The sequence below is a fragment of the Oenanthe melanoleuca genome, chromosome 1 (genome assembly GCF_029582105.1).
Source record: "Oenanthe melanoleuca isolate GR-GAL-2019-014 chromosome 1, OMel1.0, whole genome shotgun sequence".
NCBI lineage: Eukaryota > Metazoa > Chordata > Aves > Passeriformes > Muscicapidae > Oenanthe > Oenanthe melanoleuca.
In genome coordinates this window covers 82,434,456-82,461,531 of record NC_079333.1, presented here as the reverse complement: position 1 = coordinate 82,461,531, position 27,076 = coordinate 82,434,456, and the positions used below count along the sequence as shown (strand labels likewise).

The 27,076-nt window shown below is 44.1% G+C and overlaps 1 protein-coding gene across 3 annotated transcripts in view; it reads left to right on the top strand.

The window, feature by feature from the left end:
- Window positions 1-15,138: 15,138 nt before the first annotated feature.
- LONRF2 (LON peptidase N-terminal domain and ring finger 2) overlaps window positions 15,139-27,076 on the top strand; it is a 34,864-nt gene continuing 22,926 nt past the window's right edge. For 2 of the 3 annotated variants that reach the window (XR_008840635.1, XM_056493146.1), the window contains exon 1: window positions 15,139-16,313. Coding sequence is in view for 2 of the 3 variants with exons in the window: in XM_056493146.1 (XP_056349121.1) it covers window positions 15,551-16,313 (763 nt within the window). In the remaining variant the exon portion in view is untranslated. The remainder of the gene's footprint in view (window positions 16,314-27,076) is intronic. The other variant, XM_056493138.1, reaches the window with a different exon arrangement.

The window sequence follows — 27,076 nt, the reverse complement described above, 5'->3', positions numbered from 1 at the left end:
ATTTTGCTGACAGTATCTAAGCTAAAGTGGTTATATTATTTCTGAGAATACCCTTAAATAAAGTTATTTAGGTCATGTTGTGCCTTTGATGGAAAAAAGTTCATGTGCTACACTGGTCTCTTGCAAGGGATGAAGGATTTAAAACTCAGTGAGAAGGTGAAGTCACTCTGGTGTTTGAAATGTCACCTTGCTATCTGTGGGACAGAACCACTGAGAAAATGATAAACTTTTGAAGAATGAAGCCCATGCAGCCTGGTAAAGTCCTAGAGCTGGTGGCTAAATCCTTTATAGAGGGTATGTCCTGTCCTGGCCTGCACATGGTTGTCCATCAATCACTGCTCCACACTTCAGCAGCCTACTGCAGCTTCAGGTGCTAGATCCACTGAGCCACTGGAGGGGCAAGGATAATTCAGGGGAATTCAGCCTAAAGGCTTGAGTAAGGAGACTGAACACTTAAGGAAGCTTTTGGGAGGGAAGGATAATGCTAGTGAATTCTAACAAGGTGGGAGGTGGAGTAAAAGCAAAGGACTGACAGTGCAAAAAGCTTGCAATATAAGAACTTGGAAGGGATCCTGAGGCTGATAGGACTTGCCTTGCTTTCCCTCTCCCCCCACCTTTTTTTTTTTTTTTTTTTTTTTTTGAGCCAATGTCTATAAATTTACATTCAGTCATTGCTGAGTTTGCAACAGGCTGGTACAAAAGGCTGGGAAATAACAATATTAGAGACTTCCCCCCTGCTCTTCTCACCCACGCTTCTTAGCATAGAAGTTATTCTCATTACATTGTCACATGCTATTTTTTCCACAGAATTCATGTCTCATTCATTGTACTGGAGAAATGAGGCTGCTGGCTTGAGCAGGTCTTGAGGGTGAGTAAAATGCCTGTGGTTCTGCTTTCTTACCTCTTGCAAAAAAACAGAAGGTGAGTATTGAGAGAGTGAAGAAGCATGAAGAAAAAGAATAATCTTGTAATCTGCGAGCAGTTGCCACAAAAGTTTTGCATAATGCCACTTACGTGACCAAACCATGAGTCTCACAAATCCTGTTACAGGTTCCTCATTCTTTAAGTGCAAACCTTCAGCTATGACTTGTACAAGCCCTGTTTGTTCACAGTTGCAGCTGAAGTCTGAAAAGGCTGGAGCCTGAATAGGATGTTTGGGTTTAGGTACCTCAGCTGACAGTCCAAAATTGATTTGTATTTTTTCTTTAGGCTGCTGTACAGTAGCTCTCCACTTACAAACCATCTCACAGGCTTACTTTTGAAAAAAGTAATTACTGGCTAGAAAAATAAAATATAGAGAGTTTCTCAGTCTTGCTGTGGGCAGTGTCATATAAATATGCCTTGAAGGACATAACTAGGAAGAGAAAAGCAGTTCAGCCATGAAGGAGGAGAGCCAGGCACAACACATAGACAAGTTAGGGAGCCAGGATTAGCAAGCACATTTCCCTAGAGACCAGGGTTTCTGGTATTAATGTTGGCTATGAAATCATAGACTGTCCAGAGCATGCCTTTATAGAAAGTTATGAGAGGGGGTGAAGAGCCTTTCTGTGAAATAAAGCTCTTACTGACCATTCCTTTGATGCTGTTGTTCAAGTGTCTTGTTCATGTGGCATAAGAACTGGACTCCTCACTTGAATGTGAGCACCTAACGAGTCCTGCTGAATAGAAACCCCTCAAATGGGGATGTAGCATTCCCATTTAGCAATCCTGTCTTCTGCTACACTTTTTTGTCCATCTGATTAACATTACTTTCTTCAACCCCTTGGCACGCAAGTAAGACACCTTGTAGAATTCCTTGCATTCCAAATCCCCTCTTTGAGGCACAAAGTTAGCTTGGCTGTACTCTTGACCTCCTTACCTTGTTTTCCACCAGCACCTTTGTACCCAGGCAATGTGATCTCCTGCTCACACGCTGTTTTCCAAGTAACACAGAGTGGGTGTGACGTGCTGGGCAGAGCACAAACAGCAATTTCACTTGTTGGGGAGTTCCTCTGGCTTGACAACTCACGCTGTTGACTCACTGGGAGGCTTTTAACCTGGAGCACTATGGCTGTGGGACCCAGTTTTACTGGAGTGCAGTTCTCTCTGGCACACCTGAATGGCTCTGTGCGTGTACTGTGCCTTTCAAAGATACACAGTAAGTGTTTGGTGGCTGCTACACATTGCCTTGATTGAAGCCTGACACCCATGTAGCAACTGGGATTTTCAGTGTATGGTGGGAAGGGAAGCCACTGTTAGTAATCCCTCTACAGCTGCAGAAGCCATAAGATATTTGTGTGAAGGTAATGAAATGTATGTGCATGGAGAAAATCCTCGTACAGGGGTAATGATTAGCTTACATCATTATTGCTTATTTGGCCTATCATGAGGGATTCTGGTCGTTTTATGGTTTGGGAGGAGGCCAGGGTCAGACTTTAGAAACAAAGAGAGTATTTTTTGTTAATTAAGAAAAATTATGCTTGAGTTCTAAATTAAATCAGAATACCCTTAAGCTGCCCTGCTGCGAATGCTTCTACGCAGATCTTCTGGCACCAAGTCAAGCATTGTCACCACTCCTGTGCCTATTATTTGTTATTTAGGCATGTACATGGGGATTTCTGGTGAAGACAGGGCAATATTAATGGTGTTGTGCAAGCCCTGAGTGAAACATCATCCAAACATGGGCAAACAACTCCAAGAGAGACTTCTGAACTAGAATGAGTGCAGAGAAGCTTGGAAAAAGTTGTATTAGGGTTTTGTGGCCTAGATTGATTCATAGGTTGTACAGAGACTTTGTAGTCATCTTTTGTGACTTTCTATATTACACATCCATTAAAGTGTACTCCTGAATTGACTCTGTTTCAATCACAGGTGCATGTTTAGGAAATGGGAGGAGGAAGGAATTGGATGTGAATTTACAAAGGTTCATTAATGTAGAAGTCATCACAGCTCTTGGTAAAAGGTCTTAGTCTTTATTACCTTCACAGGTAATTACCTTCCATTATCATCACCACAGTTAAATGTTTACAATTCATTTCTACTCTAAACTTTCTTCAAGCTTCAAATGTTCAGACTTGGGATACTTTAGTTCACTGCAGCCAGGAGATTTGATGTGATGTCTGTTCTGGCACAGATTCCAGTGGAGGATTCTGCACCTTACCAGAAGAATCATTAGAGGTGGGAAGAACTGGGACTGACTTGTAGCAGTGGGGTGTATAGCCTAGTAATCTCATGTATGTCACCATTCCAGTAACCCTCATGGAATAAGGCTCTGTTCCTGACATGCACTGCAGAAGCATTTCAACTTTTCAACTTCTTTGACCTTGTATGTCAGCCCCATGATACATAGGATCAAGAGAAATTTGCTTTAAAAATCAAATCAAGCTGACAGAGCCAGGAGTTAACAAGAGAGGCATTAGGCAATTAGGCATCATTTATTTCCTCTTGGTGTAAATCTAAACCCCTGGCATGGCATCCAGAAGACATTTAATTTTGTAGCTGCATAGCAGCAGTCTGTATCTTTCTGCAAATCACCTTCATCTATTCACACTTAACAGCACTGTTGTTTGTTCTCTTTGACCTGACAAACCAGAGATAAGAGGATTAGGTTTCCAGACACTGTGAGTCTTTTTATAAGTGACCAATTTGAATTTCAGGCTTAAGTGAGCCTGTTGACCGCCTGGTGAGATATGGCACACCTTGGAACTAATGAGCCTTGACTGTAGTTGTAATTCATCAGTGACACCTGCCTGTATTACTTTACCTGGTTAGCTGGCACTGACTCTGTGGGATGTGAAATCTGCTGACTTTGTTGAAGGATTGGGCAGGCTGCCCCACTTAGAAAACTAAAGATGCTGAAAGACACCATCTAAATAAGGTTTACAGAGGACCTAAGCCAAGCAGTCTGGAAAGAAGAGACTGCTGGAAGAGATCAGTGGTGTGTAGTCTCCTGATTATTAGTTTAATAAAGCCAGAAAATACATGTGTGTATGTATGCAGGGAGAATTAAGGTAGACTGTGTAGACTATGTATTTTGCACAGGTTGCTTGAGAGTAAGCTGGAAAAAGATTTATTCATGTAATAATCAGTAAATTAATGGTCAGCTTTAGCAGTCAGCTGTGGCTATCCCTTAACAGCACTTTGTAAGGAAGACCATTTAAAAGAAACCTCCCAATAGATCTTTAAAGTAAGTACCATGTATTTCTGTGACTGAGAAACTACATGGTTTTTGTTTATGTCATATGGATAAAAGAATGCTCTTTATGTATAAGCTTCACATGCATTTGAATTCCACATCCGGTTCTGCACGATTCTACTGGCTGTTCAGAGTACATTTCACTGGAAACCTTAACAGCTTTCAGAGACCTCATTCTAAATGTCTTGATGGAAGACATTCTTAATGTGTTCTTACTCATTCTAATCATGGCTGCTTTTATTAAAAAATATTTTGAATGAAAATGGCTACAAACTCCCTACACCTATTTTTGTACTCTTTCCATGTACAAAATATTTTCTTGCATGCTAGCTAACACTCTGCAATTGCAATTAATCACAGAAGTATTTTTCCTTTCTTGTCTTATTTCTTTCCAAATAATTAGTTTTAACTGGGGAGATGGTGATTACTGCACAAGCACTCACTTTCCAGTGTTCTTTAGCTCCAGTGATTCACAAAATATCCACTTGTTTGTGATGGAGCCAATACCTACATGTTGCTTGTGCAGTTCTTTTGATAGACAAGATTGTGTTCAGATATTTCATTAAAGGGTCTGATCCTTTAAAGTTTTACTATTGGCTTCTTTAGATCTGGATCAGTCTTAAAACTAATCAGTTCTTAGCTGATTATGAATCTGCGTGGTGTATAAAGCAGCATAAAGGATATCTTTGTTGCAACTGAGACAACCTACATGCACCTAACCTTATTTTTGGCTGGCAGCTCCTTTAAGTGATCTCATTTTCCTCAGTAATTAATGATGAATTCCATTGATATAGGTTAAAAAAAATCTAAACAAGCATTTTATCTTTTCCTTCTCTGCTTTTTCCCATCTTTCTAGTCCTGTGGCTGAATCCAGTCTTTTTTGCTCAAAATGCTCTCCCCTTGGAATCTTTATAATTTCTTCAAGGCTAAAAGGCATTTGAGAAGATATCCCAGCTTTTTGAAAGAGCCTGTTCTGTTTCATCATGTTTCATGAAATATCCATGTTTTTTCATGAAACTTAAAACTTCTTGCCTTCTTCAGCCTCTTCTTCCCTAGAGACTGAAGCCTCTCATCTCCTGCTTTCTCTTACCCTTTCCTCGTGCTTCCCCTCAGCTTCTTAGCAGCCTACGTGGAAAACATCAGTTCTTGCAGCTATCACAAAGATAGTGCTGTCCTTACTTCCTGCCACCCTTCACCTCCAAACACCATCAATGTGCTACTCTAATTCTACTTCAGGTCACTCCAGTATTTTTTAATGTCCTATCCAATGTATTTTTCAGTAATGTGCTGTCCTGTGTGGAAACTTTGAGACCATTGCCTCCTGATTCTTTTTCTTTCAGACCTTAAGGCAGAAGAGTGCTGTCCCTAAGAGCTTTCCTCTCCAATGCCCCTCTGAGTGATGTGAGCCTCAAACACAGCTTCAGCTGTTAGCTTTGCTCTTCCCTCAGCTAACTCCCCACAAACAGGATCCATGCTCCTTGGTGGGTACCTAGCCCACTTGGTCACAATCATCAGTATCATTGCACTTTTTATAAATCAGTCCTGTAATCTTGGTTTCCTACGGTTAGATCCTAATGCTCTGGTTTTGTCTCAATATTTTTATTCCTGCCTGCCCTGCATTTTTCAGACAAGATCTCATGTCTCTTCACACTCCTGTACTATTTTCCTGGTCTCAGCCATGCTGTTCCCATATGACTGAGTAGCCTGCTCTCCCTCTCTGGCCTCTTTTCAGATTATGCTCATTTATTAGTCAATTGTCCAAAGCTCCTTCCCTTCCTGTTTGTTATTCTCTTATTCCTCCTTCAGGTTTTCTTACTGCCTCACCTCTTCCTGAGAAGGAAACCCCCTCAGATTCCTCCATAACTTTGTTCAGCCCTACTTTGTGGGAAGATAGTTTGTAAGTGCAGTGCAGAAGGCAATTTTCCTCCAATGATAACATTTGTACTGATTACCAAGAAGTGGAAACAGCCTTGCCTGCCCAACGAGGATGGGTGTTATAAAAGAGTTAGATAGCTAGCTAGCAGAGAATTACAGCTGCAGTTGAAGATGGAGTTGGAGGAGTTTGAGATCTAGAGTTTGCTGCAGTTTGGGGATGGAGTCTGCTGGCTGTGCTGTGAGAAGGAAGGGACATATGGTTGTGCAAGGGACAGATAAGAACATGTTGTGTGAGGGACAGACAGGGCCAGGTTTGGGTATAGCCAGTCATGCAGAAGGAAGAAGGAAACTTGCAGAGAGGAGAGGAGTCAGTGCTGTATGGATCTACCTGTGAGGAAAGGAGTCAGAGGTGCCTGAAAAAAGGCATGAAATGTTTTTAATAAAAGACTGGTGTCGGTGCCAGTCACATACATCTCGACAAAATTACTACATAATGGTGATCCCGACGTGATGATCAGGACTTGGGCTGTAGGGTGAGGTACAGCTGGAGACAGAGCCCTGTGAAGCTGACAGCAGTAAGGGAAGCTGCCAGTCTGGACCTGATTGATTTTTGTCACCTGGAGGGATGGTTATTCAGATGAGCCACTGGGAACAGGCTGTTTTATCTATAAAACTGTTTTATCTGTTTGGGGGAAGCAGGTATTAAGACTGATGAAAGTACTGCCTTTAGTGTTAGAGTGTGGAAAGACTATGGATGTGGTATCCAAAGGAGACAAGGGAGCTGCAGATTCGGCTACTACCTGGACATTGCTCTATAAGATTTTAATGGAATGGAAAACAGAGCAGGAGGTGGAAGAAGAATCAAAGTAAAGAATGGAAGTTAATTGAGAACAAAGGAAAAAGGATGTTCAGCTTGAGAATGTGCCTGTCCCTGAAGTAGAGCCTGCTAGAATTGCTTCTGTATCCCCAAAAAGCTGAATTAAGAGCCAAGCTAAAATATGTTAGCCCTACACAGCAATTGGTTAAAATAACTTTACAAAAGCAACAAAGCTGAAAAAGGAACACTGAAGTAATGACAGCAACGAGATACAGGAAATGCTGGAAAAAGTATTTCTATTGCTCAATGCAATGTGTCTATTTGATGTTGAAACATATATTGTATTCATGAATTGCAGCTCTTAATTTTTGGTCTTTAATGGTATGTACTGTGCAAATCTGGGTAATGTATCATGCTTAATTCACAAATGCATTTCAGAGCTAAGAGAGAATCCTTAGGTTGATGTTCTATACTGATAAAAGCCATATTAAACCAAAGCAAACAAAAAGACAAAGTTAACAATCAATGAGAATAGAATGAAGAATTAATTGAATTGACTTGGATGCAGTTGTTAGGCTACTGTAAACTTGCACTTTGAGTAATGAATTTGGAATAGATTGGTTATATGTAAGGAGAAACTTAAGTAATAAGATAAGACTTTTGGCTCTGAGGAAAGGTAAATATCTAATGAATTTAAAAGAACTCTATGATAATAATCTACAGTGTGCAGACAATTATCTCTTATATAAGAACTGAAAGAAACAATCATAAAGCAAAGCTAGGCAAACTGCTTGGGATATTTGAGAATTAGGATTTGAAGCATATGTCCTTATTGTGATGTGTTACCCAAGCAATTGTATAACTGTTAGTCTGAAGTGAAATATGTGAATATGTCCTTATTGTGAACAATTGTATAACTGTTAGTGTGAGGTGACATTTGTGAATGTGTTATAATGTCAATTTACCTTAATTAAATAAAAAAAGGGGGAATTTGTGGGAAGCTAGTTTGTAAGTACAGTGCAGAAGGCAATTTTTCTCAAATGATAACATCTGTACTGATTACCAAGAAGTGGAAACAGCCCAGTGAGGATGGGTGTTATAAAAGATCAGGCTAGCTGGTAGAGAATTACAGTTGCAGTTGAAGATGGAGCTGGAGCTTGAGACCCAGGGTCTGCTGCAGTTTGGGATGGAGCCAGCTGGCTATCCTGTGAGGAGGTAAGGGACATGTGGTTGTGCAAGGGACAGACAAGGTAAGAAGATGCCAGACAGGGTCAGGTGGCTGGATAAGGGCCAGGTTTGGGGTTAGCCAGTCATGCAGAAGGAAGAAGGGAACTTGCAGAGAGGAGAGGAGGAGCCAGTGCTGTGTGGAGCTGCCTATGAGGAAAGGAGTCAGAGTTGCCTGAAAGAAGGCATGAAAAGTTTTATTAAAAGACTGGTGGTTGTGCCAGTCATGTCAGTCTTGACAAAATTACTACACTACTTGTCTGGCTTTTTGGCTTCTGAAGCAGTCTGCTCTGCTATGGTGGCCCAAAAGCAGCTTTTATTTAAAATATGAGAAACCACTATACTCTTCTTCCAATCCTTGCTTCTCCCTCCAAAAAAACAACAAAACAAATGAAAAGACAAACACTCACTGTTTAGGAGATGAAAACTTGCCTTGTCCTGTCTGCTCTTGGCTGGCAAAGAACAACAGACATTATAGTTTTACTCTCTCCAAATTTTACATCCAACCTGCCTATGGATTTTGTAGGCTGCCAGACTACCTAGTACCAGGGATGTCATTGAGAGGTTTCTTGAGCTGATGAGAGTAATGTGGCTCAAGGTGATGGGTCCTTTGTGAGGGATCCATGCTGAACACTTTACCAGGAATCATCAATAGCTGCAGCAGGGATTTCCGGAGCATTCCTTGAGTGGGGATGTGAAGACAGCAATTAGGTGTTGCCAGGGAAAACAAGGCATGGTACTGCTCCCCACCTGTAAGAACATGATCTCTCCTCTGCCTTAACACTGCCAGCTCTTCACAATGTTTTTCCTATCTGACCCACATTTAATTTTGCTAGCATAGTGTCTGGGAGTTTTCATGAAAATGTGTCATAGGCTGACTCACAGTAAAGAAGCAATCAAAACAGGACAAGAAAATCTCTTTCAGGCAAAACAGTATCTCATGTATACATCTAACTGATGTTATTTGTCTTTTTCATGCTAGATTGCCACTGAACAAGAATTTCAAAGTTGAGAAAAATTTGGAAAAGTTGGGAAACTGTGACCACAGGTAGGATGCTCAAGTGCAACACCAGGATGTCCTCCAGTCTCCTAGAAAACTCATTCCAGAGCACAGTCTCAGAGAAAACTTGCTGGCATGTGGTGTCACAGCAACATTGTAAAACTATATGGGAATTGCTTATTAAATGAATTAAAAGTGCTCCATTTCAATGGATGCTTTTCCCACTAATATAGTACCCAAAGAACAAGATGGAAAAAATGCCATTTGAAAAGAGAGATGTAAGATTATATTTACTCAAAAGTCAAATGTGACATGGATGAGAGACAACACCTGAGAACATAATGATGGCCTAGCAGGACTGGGAGAGAAGCTTGAGAAAACTTCTCACCAGCCACATTTTTCTTCCTTGAGAAAAGCTTCTCCCCAACCACATTTCTGAGGCAGACTATCTCCCTGAAATATGTTAGTGCAGGGCTGCAGAAATGGAAGAGCCCCCAGATGCCAAGATGTCTTTTGTCCCCATGGAGGTGCCACCTGTGGTGCCTACCATCTGATGTGACCACCCTTGTGGATGGCTGGCACCAGAAGGGATTTGGGATGCCATGAACTGCAACATGCTATCCTGCTTTTGAGAATGAGCTCAGTGCCAGGTGAGTCCCTTGCCAGGGTGTGTGTCATCTCTCTGAACTCCAGGATGCCCTGGTGTGACACGAGGCAGGGTGACAGTGCTTCCCACCCATGCAGGGTACATGCACCTGGCTGCTGCCTTTCAGCCTTGGTCAGGTGCTGCTGCACTTCAGCATCTGCAGCAGCCCAGAGGGAGTGTGAGATGTGCTTTGCTGAAGCTCAAATAGGGATTGCAAACAAGTGTAACTTCACCCAATTTCACCATGAATTTGTTTGCAGAATCCCCTCCCCTCAGTGGGCAAACTGACCCTAGGTATCAAAAGTTGGATGGAGATCAGACATCATGAGGACATCCTGCTTCAGCCCTATGCCTGACAAAGGCCCTGATGGTGCCAGCAACAGAGAGAAACACAGGTCTTGATATTTCTTCAGGTCTACGAACCAGCACAGTGGAAAATATCTGTGTATTGTTCTGAAAATCCAAGCTGATGTTTACCAAACAAGACCGAAAAATTCCCTGATTCTATGCTGGGAGAAAGCAAAGCAACTAGACTGGGCTGTCCTTTAGTTTGTTTTACTTAAGCATGAATAATACCACCTCATTAGATTACAATGTATAATGTGAGCTAATAGATAAATTGAAAAAGTTAAGATTCTTTCATTCTATAAAGACTGATTGTTATCATAGCTAGGGAAGGGGATTTTCTTAGCAGTGCTTATCTCAGAAGCTGTTGGAAGGGAATCCGGTAGTACACTTTAATTGGCTACTTTTGCATCATAAAGTATGTTAATGATTTGTTGGACAATTATTAAGCTGTTTAATCTTCCCATCAGCCCATGCAGGATGTAGTTACGAATAACATCTTTGGTACACAACACACGTGTGAGTCTGGAAAGATGAGATCCATCTCCTCTTCAGGATCTTGCAAAGAAACTTGGGAAGCTCCAGAAACAGTCTTACCTCCTGCAATTCACAGCAGCTGGGTTAATGTATTACATGTCTTATAATGGGCGGGGGGGAAAGAAAAATCTTTGCCATGTTTAACATCAGTAGATTTTAGCTAGCATCTTTTTCATCACTGGCACTACCCTGCAACTTTCTTACATAAATACTTCTGAAAGAAGGCTTTCTTGAAAAAAAAAAAAAAAAAAAAAAAAAAAAAAAAAAAGATTTACACTAATGCTATTTCAATTGGGGAAAATTCATTAAACTGGCAAAGATTTTAGTAGTAATAATTATGCAGTGACCTTTTCTTTTGAAAGCTGGAAAGCTTGTAATAAATGAGTTAGTGATTAGGGAAGGAGAAAAGCAGTTGAGCTGGCTGGAAGAACTGCATTCAGCACTCTGCTGTGGTTTTCTCTGTGCCAAAGTGTAAGGCATTTACATCAAGCCTTGGGAGGTGGTGCTAATTGTACAGCTCTTGTTTGCAGAGTGTTCTAGCTGAGGCTCAAACACAGTCAGCACCTCTGTCCAGTTGCAGCCCAATCAAAGGAAGATGTACTTCTGAAATAATCTCCATATCTGAAAAATCATATTCTGAAATTTCATCCACTAAATCTGGATAGAGATAGTATGCTACTCTATCCCACACAAAACTCTTCTATCCCCAATGCCTATCATGAAAGTGAGTCAAGGACTGGCATAAGGGTGAAATTGTTTCTCTTCATAGAAGAGCTCCTGCAATTCACAGCAGCTGATTTCAGTAGCACCTTTTTCATCACTGGCCACTGAGGCCACTCTGAACTTACCTCAGTTTCTCAGCTCTCAGAGGGTGAATTATTATTCCTTTTGACTCATACTCTTGTTGAAAATATAAATGTGTGCAAATTTGTGAATATTCTAGTGCTGTACCCTGAATTTTACAGAAAAACACTACTGCTACTCTGCTACTGCAGCAAAGTATGACTAATACAAATTAAAAGGTGCAAGGGGACTTGCACAGTGACAAGGGAAAACATTTTGATGTTTGGATGCCTGTTAATTATCTTTTTTCCTGTGACTAAACCAGGATAGGCATGCATCCTGTAGAGAAAATAGTATGTCATTAATTAAAATCATATCAGGTTAATGCATGAAGGAGATATTAAATAAGCCTACACAGACTTAATTATACTGTACCCCAATTTTCATGTCTTTGATTTTATAACTTCTGTAATGTTCTAGCCTGGTATCTGTATGTGTGCCTGCGCATTGATTATATCCTAATTAACTTATTCTGAAATAATAAAAGATTTCCTCCAAAAGAAAAATCATCAAAACAAACTGGAGTTTAATACTTCAAACTACCTTGGAACAGAAAATGTTAGAGGAATTAAAAATGCCCTCCAAATATGTAAATCTGTCACTTCAAAGTTACTTCATCTTCTTTCCCCTTCAAGCTCCAAGTAAAATCCTACCTTGGGGAAAACCCTGTGGAAGCTGGGCCTCAGGAAGAAGTTGAAAATTAGGCTGTGAACCTAAAGGAAACCTCAAGATAACTTTGAAGTATGTAACAGTGACTCATTGGAATAAGTACCTGTAATTCTCCCCTTGGGAAGTGGATGGACTTCTACACGTTGCTTGAGAGTGCGTGATGAAGCCAGCCCTAAGGGGAAGCACAGTATTAACAGGAAAAGAATATTGCAGATGGAGAGAGCCTCTAACAGCCTTCCATGGAGTAGCCAATTTTGGGTGATAGGGCTATTTTTAAAATGATGAAGCCAGAAGCAATTTTGCCATGCTTTATTTCCTGTGGTAGGCAACATTTCAATGCTATGCAGTAGCTACAGCTTTTATTCAAATAAAAGTTATAAATCAGCTTGGTGTTTCTGTCAGCTTTCAGTTCCTTTATGGAAAATCCATTCTGTTTTGTGGCTGTTGCAATCAGTTGCTTGTAGTTTGTCCTGCAAGAAGCCATAAACCACATGACCATGTCATGGGGCACCTGTTCCACTGGATTTCTTGGCAGGAGTCTCCATGTCACGTTTGCTGTGGTAGGCATACTACTGATAATTTCAGTAAGAACCATGAGCTTCTTAAGTACACATTTTTAATAATTTTGCTTTTGTTTCTTTCCCCCTGGTTCTTGCTCTTTCTTAGTCTATCATTCTTTCCTGATAATTATTAATACTTTGAGGTGGCTCAAGTGGTGAATCCACATTTTCATCGTCACTCCAAGATCTGCAGCTCAGTGAATTCTTATCAATTTTGCAAAATGCAGCTGCATTAAAGTGGCTTTGTTGCTCAGATAAGGAAACAGCAAGTACAAGTGCAGCCAGATGTACAAATGAACCATATTCTGGAGCAAGGAGGCCTGTGAAAAAACACGGTCCCCAAAATAGGCATCAGGGAGAAGAGTGACACAGGTGTGCTCAACACAGGTGGCAAGCAATTCTGCTCTTGGGAAGCAGGGAAAAGATGGCACACTGTGCCAGTTTGCACAGCAGTGAGGTAATTTTGTTCCCTTGCAAATAGATGTCTTGGAAAAAAGTAGAGGCTGTGTGCCAAGAGGCTATTGATCACATTGCAAAATAAAGTAGTAGCCTCACTTCACGGGAGGTTCTTCTAGAGGTGCCTGCAAAGCACTGAGGAAAGGACTGGAGCCAGCCTGGCACGACACATGCACAGCAGCACATGGAGGCTGTTCAACAGCAGCCCCTGAGCCAGCACCTCCCAAATCACCACCCATCAGAAGGGACAGAGGGAGCTGAAGGGCCATCACACAGCAGCCCAGAGACACGTGGGGAAAAGTGGCGTGACAGGATGGATTTGCCGGCAATCTCCTTCCGCAGGAAAGCAAGGAGGGCTGCTGGGGAGTTCCCAGCCAAAGAGCCTAATCACCAGATGAGTGGGATGGGAGCAGTCAGCAAAAATGCTGCTGCTCCTTATTGGGGTCATAGGAATGAGAGAATAATACTCTCTCTGTGGCTGGCTCGAGCACTGATTCCACATTTTCATCATCTGCCCAAAATTCCCTGACTTGTGCTTGATACCACAGAATAGAATGAGCCATGGTGTTTCTGTCCTCTATGTTATGTTATGTTATTCATAAATAACATCCCTAAGTGACTCAGATAAAATGGGAATGGGATGCCATCCCATCTTAATTCCAAGTGAACATGTCAAGAAAGGGAACGATGGAATACTAACAGGATGCCAAGGTCACCTTCTGGGTAGAAACCTTGAGCTAAAGAGGACGGTACAATTGTTGGAGCAGTGAACCTCGCTCAAAGAATCAACTGTTAGGAACAGTGCAAAATGAGAAAGTCATGGAGCAATCTGGTGCAAACTTAGTACTGTTCTGAAAACCAACAATACTCGGATAGCCATCATCCACCTCCTTCTTTATTGACTAGACACCCTGGAGTCGGTCTTGCTACAGTCGCTATCTATGATAAAAGGTAAGAGGAGGGTTTCAGGGGTGCAGGAGGAGCTAGGATGGCTGGGCTATCTTGGTAGTTGAGGAATATCCTCTATCTGTCATGAATGGCTTTGAGAAACTGAGGAACCGACATCCTGTTCCTTGCTGTTAGCTGAGGCCCTTTGGTCATGCTTACTCCACCATGAATACTGATGCTTACTTATGCCTGATTATGCAGTGTATGACATCAAACACATACACCTAAAGAAAGGTAATACCATAATATTTAGGAAATCAATACACTTTCATAGTACTTGGTACAATAGTTAATGAATGAGATTTTCCTGATGTGGGCTGAAGCCATTAGTCAGGGGCTAGAGGCCGAGCAGGAGAGAGTCAAAGCCAAAAATACCCTCTGCTGTCCAGCTGCAGCCCAAAAAGCAGCTGGACGTGGGTATCTCCCCATTGGATTGACAGGCTTTCCGCTTCTCAGAGCGGTTTGTTTACAGCTGTGTCTAAAATAAACGTTGCCTAACTTTTTTTTTTACCGCTCCTGTTATTCCTGCGGAGCAAGTTGGATTCCTCTCTGACTCACACATGATTAACTAACTTCCAGCTGCATTATCTTTATTGTTGCTGCCGATGCACAAGCCAGCGCTCAGCACGACTCGTGGATCCCAAGCTGTGCTGGCGAGGCTGCCACTTACAGAAAGGATATTTTCCCTAACAGTTGTGGGGTTTGGGAAATGTCTTTTTTTTATTATTATTATTTTATTTGTGTATTTATTTATTTAAGAGACAGCAAGTACCTGCTTTCTCGGGGACCAGAGAAACAAAAACAAACAGCCGATAGCGCTGCCGGACGCACCCGGTCGGCGCTGCTGGCGGAGAGGCGCGGCGGCGGCGGGGCGGCACCGAGGGGGTCCCGCACAGGAGGGTCCGGCAGCCGCGGGCAGGAAGCGGTGAAGGCCGGGCACCAGGAAACGGGAAGGAAGAGGCCGGGCCGGGCAGAGCCGCACGGCGGAATTCCCCCCGGGCTCGGGCCCGCTCCCGCCGGGAGCCGCCGGGCCGGGCGCACGTGCTGGCGCGGCGGCGCGGGGGCACGTGCGGGGCGGGCACGTGCGGCACCGGCACCTGGCGGCGGCGGCGGCGGCCGGGCGGGCGCGGAGGGAGGGGCGGAGGGAGGGAAGAGGCGCTCCCGCCGCGCCAGCGCTGCCCCCGGGGAGGGCGGGCGGTCCGCCGGCCTCGGGCGGTTTTACCCAACCGCTCGCCCCTTACATAAGCCGGGAGCCGGTCCGCCCCCCATCCCCGCCGCCGTTCCCCCTTCCCCTTCCCGGGAGCCGCCCCCCTGCTGCAGCGATGTGACACGCCCCCTCTCCATCCCTGCCTCCCTCCCTTCCGTCGCCGTCCCCTCCCAGGAAGGAGCCAGAGTCGGCAGCGCCGCGGGCCCAGCATGGAGTAGGGCGGCCCGGGGCCGGCGGCGCCGCGCGGGCATGGAGCTGGGCCCGGGGCCCTGCGCGCTGCCGCCCGCCGCCGGGGCCGCGGCCAGGGCGGCGGCGGCGGGGGGACCCTGCGCCGAGATGCTGCAGGTGGCGGAGGAGGCCTTCCGCGGCGGCAACTTCGAGCTGGCGGCCGAGATCTACGGCTCGGAGCTGGCGGGGCTGCCGCAGCCCGAGCGGGGCCTGTGCCTCCGCCGCGCCGACGCGCTGGCCAGGGCCGGCCGCATGGCCGAGGCGCTGGACGCCTACGGCGCGGCGGCGCGGCTGGCGCGGCTGCGGCCCGAGGAGCTGCGGGAGCTGGCGGAGAGCGTCGCCCTCAGCATCCGCGACAAGGAGCTGCGCCTCCCGCCCTGGGGGAGCGGCGCGGCCGGCGGCGGCGGCGGGACGGAGGGGGAGAGCCTGGGCGACCCGGCTTGCTGCCGGCCGCCCGAGCTGTTCGCCTGCCCGCTGTGCCGCCGGCTGCTGTGCGAGCCGGTGACCCTGCACTGCGGGCACACCCACTGCCGCCGCTGCGCCGAGCCCGGCGACTGCGGCCGCTGCCACCGCCCGCGCCGCCCCGCCGAGCCGAGCCCCGCCGCCGCCGCGCCGCCGCCGGCCGCCGGCCGCCCGCGGGTCAACGTGGTGCTGGGCAACCTGCTGCACAAGTGGTTCGGCGCCGAGAGCCGGGCGCGGCGGCTCCGCGCCGAGGGCGACGCGCTGCGGGAGCGCCAGGAGCTGCCGGCCGCCCTGGAGAAGTACAACCAGGCCCTGGAGATGGGTGAGTGGCGCCTGCGGGGAGGAGGAGGAGGAGGGGGCGCGGCGGGGGCAGCGCTGCCCGCCGGCACCGAGCGGGGGGGGGCTTGCGGTGAGTGGTGGGAGAGGGCACCCGGGGGAGGCTGCGAGCGGGAATCCTGCCAGCGGGTCTCCTCACGCCCGCCCCCCGCTCCAGTGAATGGCTATTTTTGTTCCACTGGTATTTCTGTCCTTGCTCTGAAGGTGCCTGGCGTTTAGCTGTTCGCTGCCGATGACTCATTATGCAGTATTTCTAGAAAACCCGCTTTCCTATTTATGGGGAAGCCATCATTCAGTGTAGGATACGCACTAGTGGTCGTGTTGAGCCCCGCCGCGGCTTCGTGGAAGAAATGAGTATGTGGGTCGGATTCATTCAGCTACGTGCCTTCAGCAAGACAAAAGCTTTGAAAACACCTAATGAGATATCAGAAGGCGCAAAGGCTCAGAAAATTTCCTTTATCTTGCACTGTGCAAAATACTTAAGATTAATCTACGTTTATCCTTGGAGAGATGGTGCGCCCGTGTTTTGAGCGTAGCCTCTTTGTTGACATGCAGGATTTCTGTGTGCAGGGTGCTCTCTGAAGAGCTCGGCTTTAAATAAAAATGCCTGCCTTCCTCCTCTGCCAAACCGATGGCAGCCTTAGTTTATGCAGACTGGCTTGTTTTCAGGCTCTGTGCCGAGTAGTAGGTGGCTCCTGCTCTCGGTTGTAGCCGTGTAGTAGTGGATGTGTGCGTGCGCCCGGCTGTTTGCCCTGCGAGCGGTGGGGGTGGTACCGCCGTGAATGCGGGAGGCGTGGAGAGCCCAGAGCCGCGATCTCGGCAAATCCCCCGGGAGCTGCCGCTCCCTGCGTGATGGATGTCCGGTTTAATCGAGGGGGAAGGGGGGAGAAAGCCTCCGTCCTTTTAACACTGACGGAATCCTGCGGGTAAATGTCTTTAAAAGACAAGTGTAGGGAAAACTGTGCCGCTCCTCTGTCCATGAGCTCCTTCCCTGCATTGACTAAAAATCATGTTCCTTTATCCTAGTTCTTACGTGCAGGGATAAAAGGCTTTGATTTTTTTTTTTTTTTTTTAATTTCTTTTGCTATGGAGACAAACAATTTCACCGTTATGCCAGTCCTTGACTCACTTTCATTTTTTGCCACAGGAGATAGAAGAGTTTGGGATGGGATACCATAGCATACTATCTCCTCACAGCTGATGCTGGCTGTGGAAACCTTTACTTCTGCTAATTCTTCCACTTTTCCAGCTAGATGTGACAAGTTTTCAGTTCTAGCTGAGTGTCTCTATAAAACTATTATGTGGTTTAGCTGTAGTAATCCCTATTAAAATAGGGCAGGATGGAGCCCAAGAAGGAAGGTGAAGCAGAGGGAGAGGCTTAATGTAGGTCACTGGTGGATACGGTGAGTTTTCAGTAGGCAAACCTCCAAATATTTTGGGTTCAGGGTCCTGCTGCTGGGGAAAATAGCATCTCATCAATGAAATTTAAGTGTGAGGAGGTTTTTAGAGAACTATTTCTCACAGTTGTCTGCTTCTTGCTGAGTGTGCATGGGTGTGAAAGGAGAGGGAGGACTGTGGTGTGCTGCTGGTGTTCTCACGCAGCATGTGTCTTTCTCCTTCCTGTCCCTGTACAACCTCCAGCCATGACTGTTGTGCATCAGGGTCTCTTTGCAGTGTCCTTATTCCTGTCTCCAGTCATTTCCCAAGGAGCCTGGGAATATGTTCAGAAAGTCCTCATCTGTCAGTGAAATTGAATTTTTTTTTTTTAATAAAATTGTAATTGGAAATAATAATATATCTTGCTAGCTTTTGAAATCCAAAAGCTGTAGGTTTACATGTCCCTGTAGTGGATCCCAATTCCTGCTGATGAAGGGCAGCCCATGCCCCCAGCTCATTATCTTTTTTGATGTTTTATGTGTGACAGTGCTGTTTCTCACAAATTGAACTGCTGTATGAGCCTCATGTTCTTAAATTCTTGCCACATGTTCATCAGGTACCACTTTTCAGCATGTAGGAGTTGCCTTCTTGTATCCCAGCCAAGTATCATAGTAAATAAGGGGAAGAAAACCCCACAGCTCTTTTCTAACTGTTCAAAATTTAAGTGTTGGCATATGGGTGACTTAAATGCACAGGAGAGCCCTAAGAGTCGCACCGTGTGCCTGAGAGCATTGTCCAAAAGCTTCCTGAACTCTCTCAAGCTTGTGGCTATGACCATTTCCCTGGGGAGCATGTTCCAGTGCCCAGCCACCTCTGGGTGAAAAACCATTTCCTAAAATCCAACCTAAACCTCTCCAGACTCAGCTTCATGCTGTTTCCTCAGGTCCTCTCCCTGGTCACCAGAGAAAAGAGATCATCAGTGCCTGACCCTCCACTTCCCCTTGTCAGGAAGTTTGATGAGGTGTCCCCTCAGTTTCCTCTAATCCTAGCTGAACACTCTTCTAATGTGTGAGAAGATAAGTACTTTTTACAACCTCAATATGTTTGTGTATTGCTGTTGAGTGTCAAGGGCCTGAGTATCAGTACAATTTCTTTGTGGCATCTGAAGGCACATAAACACATTGATTATACAATTGTGCTATAAAGTTAGGTAAAATTCCGGGTTTCTTGGCAGTACACATGCTTCAGTGGGATTTTTTCACTGGTTTATTTTATGGAGCACTTTCCTACTCAATTTGTTACAACTAGCTCTGTGTGATGCAATATTAAAGCAAGTTTTCCTATCAGTTTGCTCATTCTGATTGTGACCTTCTCCTTATTGACACTTCAGTTCTCAAGGTGCTTCAATTCTTGAATTACATTTCTGATGCAATCTGGAATGTCTGGTACATATTTCAGGCATGGGAAGAGGTCCTCATGCCTCCAAGTTGTCAGCTTTTTCCAGTTGAGCAGTTACAGTCTTACAAACTTCTACTCTTAGTGAGTATGTTCATCTTTTGTCCTTAACTATCACATCTACAGCAACACTGCTGCTCCCATGCTCACTCCTGTAGTCTTCTATGGATTCAGGTGTGACTGAGTGGGGTTTTTTATTCTTAAGAAAATCAGCTTTGCTATTTGATCCTTCCAGCCCTCTTGAGATGAGATCTCTGCTGTTTTATACAAAGTCAGTGCCTTTTTTTTTTTTTTTTTGCTATAGACATTGTAATAGATCCTCCATTATTGTACGGTATCTAATTACCACAGCTTCAAAGCAAGCACATGTCAAGCTGCTTGAAAGAAAGCATTTGTTTCCAGATGGATCATTTTTGTGCCAAGCTTTATGCTGTTCAGCCATCATAATATCAAGTATTGTCCAAATGTTGCTCTCATGGCCATTACCCCAGATTTCTGAATTTCATTTGTGAGGATCAGAGGTGGGTTTCCTTTCTGACATCTCTTCTAGCTATTCTTTTGATTCTCTGGACTCAAAAATTAATTAAACTGAAATATATGATATATATGTGCAGGATTGCTTTTTTGTTTGTGGGGTTTTTTTCTTTTGTTTATTTGGGTTTGGGGCCTTTTGGTGCAGTATGTGCTTTCTGCACCCTTTTTTCTTTTACCTGCTGCTCTCTCTCTGATGGAGATACTCTCTGGAGAGACTGTGCTTGGGAGGAGTACAGTCATTTCCTTATATCCAGGCATAGGGACTCCTTAGGCTGTGTGCCTAAGGTTAAAGTAAGCTAGATTTCAGTGACAAATTAATGTGTTTTGAGGATGTGCTTTTGGGATTGAGTTCTGGTTTGATTTTTTTTTTTTTTTTTTTTTAATTTCTCCAAAGCAGTTCTCAGAGGCAGCAGCTAGCTGTTGCTTTATTGGAAAGATTGTGAATAGAGCTATTCCCAAGTACAGCTCTAAAAGAGTTGAAGCTCTTGTTGGGATGAGGGTACATTCACTAGACAACATGCATGCAGTGTGAGAAGTTTGGGGTGGTCTTGGATGATGCCTTAAGCCAGAATTTCTCTGTGCCCTTCTTTGTACCGAGACAGCCTGTTAACATCCTGTGCCTTCCCTGTAAATAAACCTGAAGGTATCTGCTCAGGGATACAAAGCCCAGGGGTATAGTTTTATGGCATTGCTTTGTAGAGGTTTTGTTTCCTGGGCTGTGTCAGCAGTTGCAGGTCCTGTGTGGTCTCTCAAGCCTGCTGGGCTGTGGCTCTGCTGGGAAAGGCTGTGACCCTGCTGTGCCCACTGAGAATGAGCTTTGTTGGGTGTGGAGGGGTGAGCCTGCCCTGGCTCCTGTGGTGTGATGGAGCAGCTGCTTGTTTGCTTGCTGTGTGCTGTACAGTTGGGTCCCAGCCCTGAGGATGGCACACATCCTATCTGGACACTGGCATTCCAGGACACCCTGTTTCTACATGAGGCATGTTGGCTTCGCTGTGTAGTTACCCTCTGCTGCAAAGTTTATCAGGCTTGAGAAGATCATTGTTTCTGGAGAGCTGTAAGAGCTCAGCAAACACTCAAAGTCGTTGTGTTTACTCCTAGTGTGATGGACTCTTTCTGAGCAGAAATATGTTTGTCCTGGGCAGGGGAAGATAGCTAATGCATACAGCCACTCACATTGCCTATGTGATAAATGTGATTCATGCTAACTAAATTGTAACTATATTAGCAAAATTGTACTCGTATCAATAGAAAATGATTGTTACAAAGCAACAAAAAAAAAAAAAAAGGAAATGGTGAGACAAAGCAGATGGAATCCTCCAGATGTTAGGTGGGAGTAGTGGAAGGATGTAGATTTGATAAGCAGCATCTAGAAATAAAAAGTTTCAACCTTGGAATGGGCCAAATTGGGATGATTCCAGGCGTGGAACTTGACTAAGGTTTTATTGTGGGAACATATGCTTAATTACATAACCCCAAGCTCAGTGCGCTTGCGCTGCCCGCAAGGTTACCCAGCGGGCAGGATGGAGAGAAGGAGCCTTCATCAGAAACGAGACCCCTAACTACTAGTAGAGCATGGGCAACACAACATAATGGCGTAGATTTTAGGAATAGGAACTAGGAGGAGCTTTCCAGAAAATTCTGTATTAATATGTATTAGCATATAGTATATAAGTGGGATTTTTGGCTTGATGGTTTGGTATGTGAGGAAGGGCGGGCCCCTCCCCATACCCCTGGTCAGTTTTGCTTATGCTTTATATGAATATCAGTTATACTAAATTACTCACTGCCAGATTTTGTATATACTCAAATATATTATCCAATATACTTTGATTGTATTCATTTATATACAGTTGTTGCTATTAAAATAATTGCTGCTGAATTTAATCTTGTTGTTTGATAAATTGGACAAATAGAATGTCATTTGTAACACCTAGGATTTTAATTCCACCCCTAAAGGGTTCCAAAATGAGCATATAGGAGATCAAGCTCAACTGTACCATAGAGTTTTCAAAACACAGGGAAGATCAAGGCCTTGGGAAGAAAAGGCTCCTTTGCACTTTCCCTGTGTCTGTGTGGATCTTTGTTTCAAGTGAATAAAGGATGGTGTAGGAAAGGCCAAGGAGAGGAGATGAGTTTGTACCAAGCCCAAAGTAGTGTCAGAGGCAGCAGTGCTTTGGGGCAAGCAAAGGAGGGAGGTGCTGCTGAGTGAGTGCTGGGGGGGCTCTGTCTCCAGAGTGGAGAGCTGCTCACTGACCTCTGGCCCACGGGGTGGTGGTTGTGGTGTTGCTAGAAACAAAATGCAGAAGCTTTCCTGAGCTTTGGTGGAAAGAGGAGAATCTGCCTCTCTTGGCCAGGCCTTGGAGAACCCTCCCCACTCGTCCCATTAATTGGGCTGATCTAAAAGAAAGCATATTGTGGCCACTCAACACTAATTACTTTTGTGTTCAAGCAATTAATGGAAATTTATCTGATGCCTTCCAAATTCTCCCTTTGTAAGAATTGAATTAAAGGGGTGGGGCAGGCCAGGAGGCAGTAGAAAAAAGACACAGGGGAAGCTACAGACCTTCAGTGAAAGTTGAGTCAAGAGCAACTGTTGTAGATGTTCCTGCTAGCTAAATGACAGATTGTGGGGTTGCACTCCTTCCTGGAGAGCGTGGCACAGGTAAACTTCCAGAGGCATTCTTGGAGTTAGACTGAGTGCTTACAGGCTTAAAAGAGGTGTGGGCAAGCATTCTGCCGTGCCCCAGAAATAATTTGCTTGGGCATTTTCCTTCTATGTCTGTGTCTAAGTTGTTTCAGATAAAGGGAGAGAAGGATGGTCAGAATTTCTTCGTGGACTGATGGAACAGCCTTCAGCTGCTTTCCTACTGCACCCCTGACCAGTGTTGGATTTCTCTTAGTCCTGGGTCAAGGGTCAGAAAAAGCAAAGAGTCCTAAACTGTAACAGGAAGCTACTGAGCTCTCATTAGAGAGAGCTGTGCTTAAATTTTTGTAGAGGTGGCTGATGCCATCATATGCATTTTATTATTTTCTATGCCATTTTCTAAGGTTGTACCCTTATTAATGGTGCACTTGCACCAAAGTCTCGTTCAAAGAAAACTGCTAGAGAGCATCCATGTGCACCTGTATGTGAATTATACATATTAGAACACTTCAGTGGTCTCTTCTTTAGTACATATTTCTAGAAAGCTGCTATTAAAAGATAAGATCATTTGTCTTTTCCAGATAGGGTAGAAAAGATGTTGGCCTAATCTTCCTTTCTCACAGGGTCTTTGGGTACACTTTCCTGCTTGCAGTAGTAAAGAAGTAAGTCTTTGATAGTGTACCAGCCATTTAGCAAAAACAACAAAAAAGCCATGGTAGACAGCTGTCATGACTCCTGCAACAGCAGCTGCTTCAGTCGTTTTAATAATTTATCAGAAGAATATTTAATTTTGTAGCTTCTAAAGTAAGGTGACTTTAAGAGAAGAATGAGAGGTAGTTTCTGAAATTACTTGCTACAAAAAATAGTAGTTGCTTGCTTCTTAGAGGAGTTGTGCTAAAAAAAGGAACTTTCCCATCCATCTGTAAAATCGTGTCTTGGAATCCGCTTAAAGTGTGTCTCCAAAACTCTTTGCTCTATTCTACATGGACAGAGAAACATGTAAAAATGGGAGTCAAGGTTACCTAGAGACTGTTGCAGTAATCCCAGAGCTATTTTTAAACTTGAAATATTTTGCAGAGTTCTGCCCCTCAGTGCCTCCCCTCTCCTGCCCCACCCTCCCCTCCCCCTGTTTTACTGTGAAATAGTGCTTGAAAAATAGTAGTAAATACTTCATGTATGTCAGCACTGGAAACATGTCAAGTCATTTGGAGGAGAAGCTCATGTTACTCTTGGTTTGTACAGAGCTTGTGGTTGAGTGCTCAGGTCCTGTAGTTGGATGTCTGGAAGTTTTTCCCTGCTTGCAAAGGGTCTGCTGAAGGCAGAGGCATTGCCGAGCTGCAAGACCAGAGCCAGGGTGGTCAGGAAGCTTATTCATCCCTGGCCAAGGGAAGGAGGCATCATGCTGTATGGTTGACAGTCTTGCTGTGGGTTTTTGGGTTTTTGTGTGTTTTTTTTAAAAAAGTAATTAACATTGCTCATGTAACTGAACCCATCTTAAATGGTACAGAACTGTATTTTCCCCTCCCCCTTCATGTATGTAACCCAGATGTAATTTCCTGTAAATAATTGAACTACTTCAGGAATCCTCGAGAATTAACTATACCTACTTATCAAAGTCTGAAGAATTTTTGAAGTCTCTTCAAGCAGCATACTCTTCTTTTTTTCTTTGATAATGTATAACAGAATGTCTTTTGCTTTTGAAAGAAGGCATTTATAGAACTGACTTGTGCTTCCTTATCTTAAAATTAGTAGAGTATTGCAGTACTCTTTTCTTTTTTGCAAATGTAATAAGTGATCAGCTCTATTTAAGGATAGGAGGAGTGAGGTATTAGTTGAGAAACAAGAGGGTCTTTCTTGCAAAAGTTAATTTTTTTGAAACAAGCTTTAAAGAAAAAGAGCTTATAAACACCTAAAGAGTAACTTGTAAAATGTAGCTTATGTACTAATCATGTTAAAGGGGGCAACTAGGTTGTTACTGGTAAAGTAGTTTTATGATAGAATATCTGGCTGTAAATTCATCTTACTAAACTGTGATCACAGGAGACCTGCTTGGCTGGTCCTACCTGTCTGTAAAGTACAGTGGTGTCTTGGGAGTGAGTCTCCTGGCAAGCACAGGTTCTTTTGCACCTAGCATAAGTCCCTGTTTCTTTGGGAGGATCAGAACTTTTCCTTGGGTACTTTGGAGATCTGGTGGGGGGTTGACCCCCTGAGGTTTTTGGGTTTATTTTTCCGTTTTGAATCTTGCTTGTTGTATCATACTTGAGTCCATAGATATCTTGATTTGAGGTAGTCTCTTCACCTGCTGTTTGAGAGGATAATGCCATTCTGACTGAGGCTTTGGTAGGAAACCTTTCCCATTAACTAAATGCTGGGTGAATTAGCATTGGAAAATGAGTCATATTTGTGTATTTACTGCTTTTATTATACTAGTTCCAAGAGGCCATAGGTGGACTTGGGGTTCATCACGTGAAGCAGCCAAATGTCCAAAGGGTAGAGTGGGAACTGAAAATACAGGAAGGGTGTGTTTTTGTGCTATATTACCTGGAAAGACTAGCAGGCATCTAGCAGAGTGTTGAAAGATTAGGATTTGCATAGGAGGAAGCAATAATCTAATATATGCTTAGCTCTATCCTGGAATGTTCTTGTATTCAGGACTTTTGCTGCTGCCTGCAATTCATGACTTATGGGTTTGGAAATAAGGTTATAATTGGCTTTGGAGTTGTGGACATGCAAACTAAATTGTGGGTTAATGTAATTGGTAGTACATTAATTTGTAATAATATAATGTAATTGGCATGCTTCTGCCTCATGAGGCCAGAGCTACAGCTCAAAAGCGAGGGTGCAAAGTTAGCTGCATCATCTGTAGCAGCTCTTCTGGGTAGTATACAACTTCCTTTATGGTGTTTCTCCTTAGTAATGATGGGAGTAGTGATTAGCTGTGCTTAGCAGTGATGACAGTCCAGCTTTAAATAACATATGGATCTTCCTAGCTGAGGACTTAGTGAGCCTGAAATAAAACTGCTGAGAATCTAAAGTGTTTTGTTCAGCACACTGCAGGAGCTGTGTTCTCACACCTGGGCTTTTGAGCAGCGAAATACAGAGGCCCGAGACAAATTAGTATAAATCTTAAAATTACATCTTCCTGAAAATTGGTGGCACAGGCTCCAAGTGGAGGAATGTGGTGCCCTGTGCTCCTCATCCTCACCACAGCCTATTTCAAGAGTCACTAAGGCCATACACTGCTGTCTGCTCATGTTGGTCCCTACGTCCCCCAGGGGAAATGGGTGTTCCATTTACCTGCGGAGTCCTGTTCACAAGTGCCTGCCTTGTAAGTGCTGTGGTAGGGTGCTGGGTAGGCTTCTGAAGGAAGAGCCATCTTCTGTTGCATTCTCTGTGCACTAAAAGCTCTTGCACATTTTCTCTGGGATCTCTGATTACTTCATTTTAGGAAGATGCCAGTGATGTACATGCAAAGAAGAAAAGCCATGATATTCAGAAAAAATGTATACTTCTTAAAGTCCAATTGTTAATCCAGTTAAGGTGGACTGATGTTATAGAAAACATGAGTTTGCTGATTCCAAGTACGTGGTCATGTTTGTTGTCCCCATGAATCAGGTTTGGGAAGCTGACCCTGGTTTTCATCTTTGCTGTGAAATGAAGTTTTATTTTAAAGTCCTGAATGTCTTTACTACTTCTGCTAATTATTTTATCCAAACTGCACATTTCTCTTTACTACCCCTTATTTCCCTACCAAACAACCCTGTGCATCCATTTTTTGTGGGTGGACTTGTCATGCTTACATGAAGTTGGAGGTGAAAAGCTAATTTGCTTTTCAGTTAATTACTGAAACTTGCTAATTTCTCAATGAAATAAAAATATATGTTTCATATTATTTTTCAAGCTTGTTAAAAGGCTTTCAGTACTAATTGTTCAGAACTAAATGCATAATGTAGCAAAACAAGCCAAGTTTCTTTCTCTCTCCAGGGCAGAAATTTCTTTAAAATGTGAGAGAAGCTTCTGCTAAAAAACTGTGCAGGCTGACTCTTACAAGCAAGACTGAAAGGTGTTTGTGATGACACTATTTCAATTCTGCTCATGCCTTCAGGAAATATTAGTATTGAAATATGTGTGAATAAGATGCAATTTTCTATGAAGAATTGTCAGATAAGGAGAGTTAGAGAGTTCTAGCAGCTTTAAACTTGTTCTTTCTTTTCTGAGTTCCTGGAAGAAATCACAGTGTAGTTTACTACAGTAAAACTTTTGTCATCATTATGGTCAGTTGGGCAAATTCTCATAATTCCCCTAACTGCCTTCCAGGCACAAGGAGATTTTGGGGAGCCCTGTTCTCCTACCAGCCTCCTGAACTCAACAGAATAGTTTTTAAAAAATGTGAGTGCTTGGGCATATAGCAAAGTAATTTTGGGTGATAGCTTCTGCATAAGTAAAAGCACAAATGTGTAGGTGAGTACAAACATGGTGTGAGAGGATAATTAAGGATTTTGAAGAAATCCAAGCTGACAGCCACACTCAGGGTAGGCAGTATTTGGTGGGCCAAAAGAGGGTCCAGGAGGCAAAGACCCAAACATGCCTTTGCTCTGGGCCCTGTATGGGCCAGGGTTTTGTCTGGTACAGTGGGATTATGGCTGGGGGGAGGGAGATGCCTGGGAAGGCTTCCAGGACTTGTGTCTTGGAGGAAGTCCCTGTGTCCCAGCTGCCCGGAGCCGTGGATCCTGGGAGCC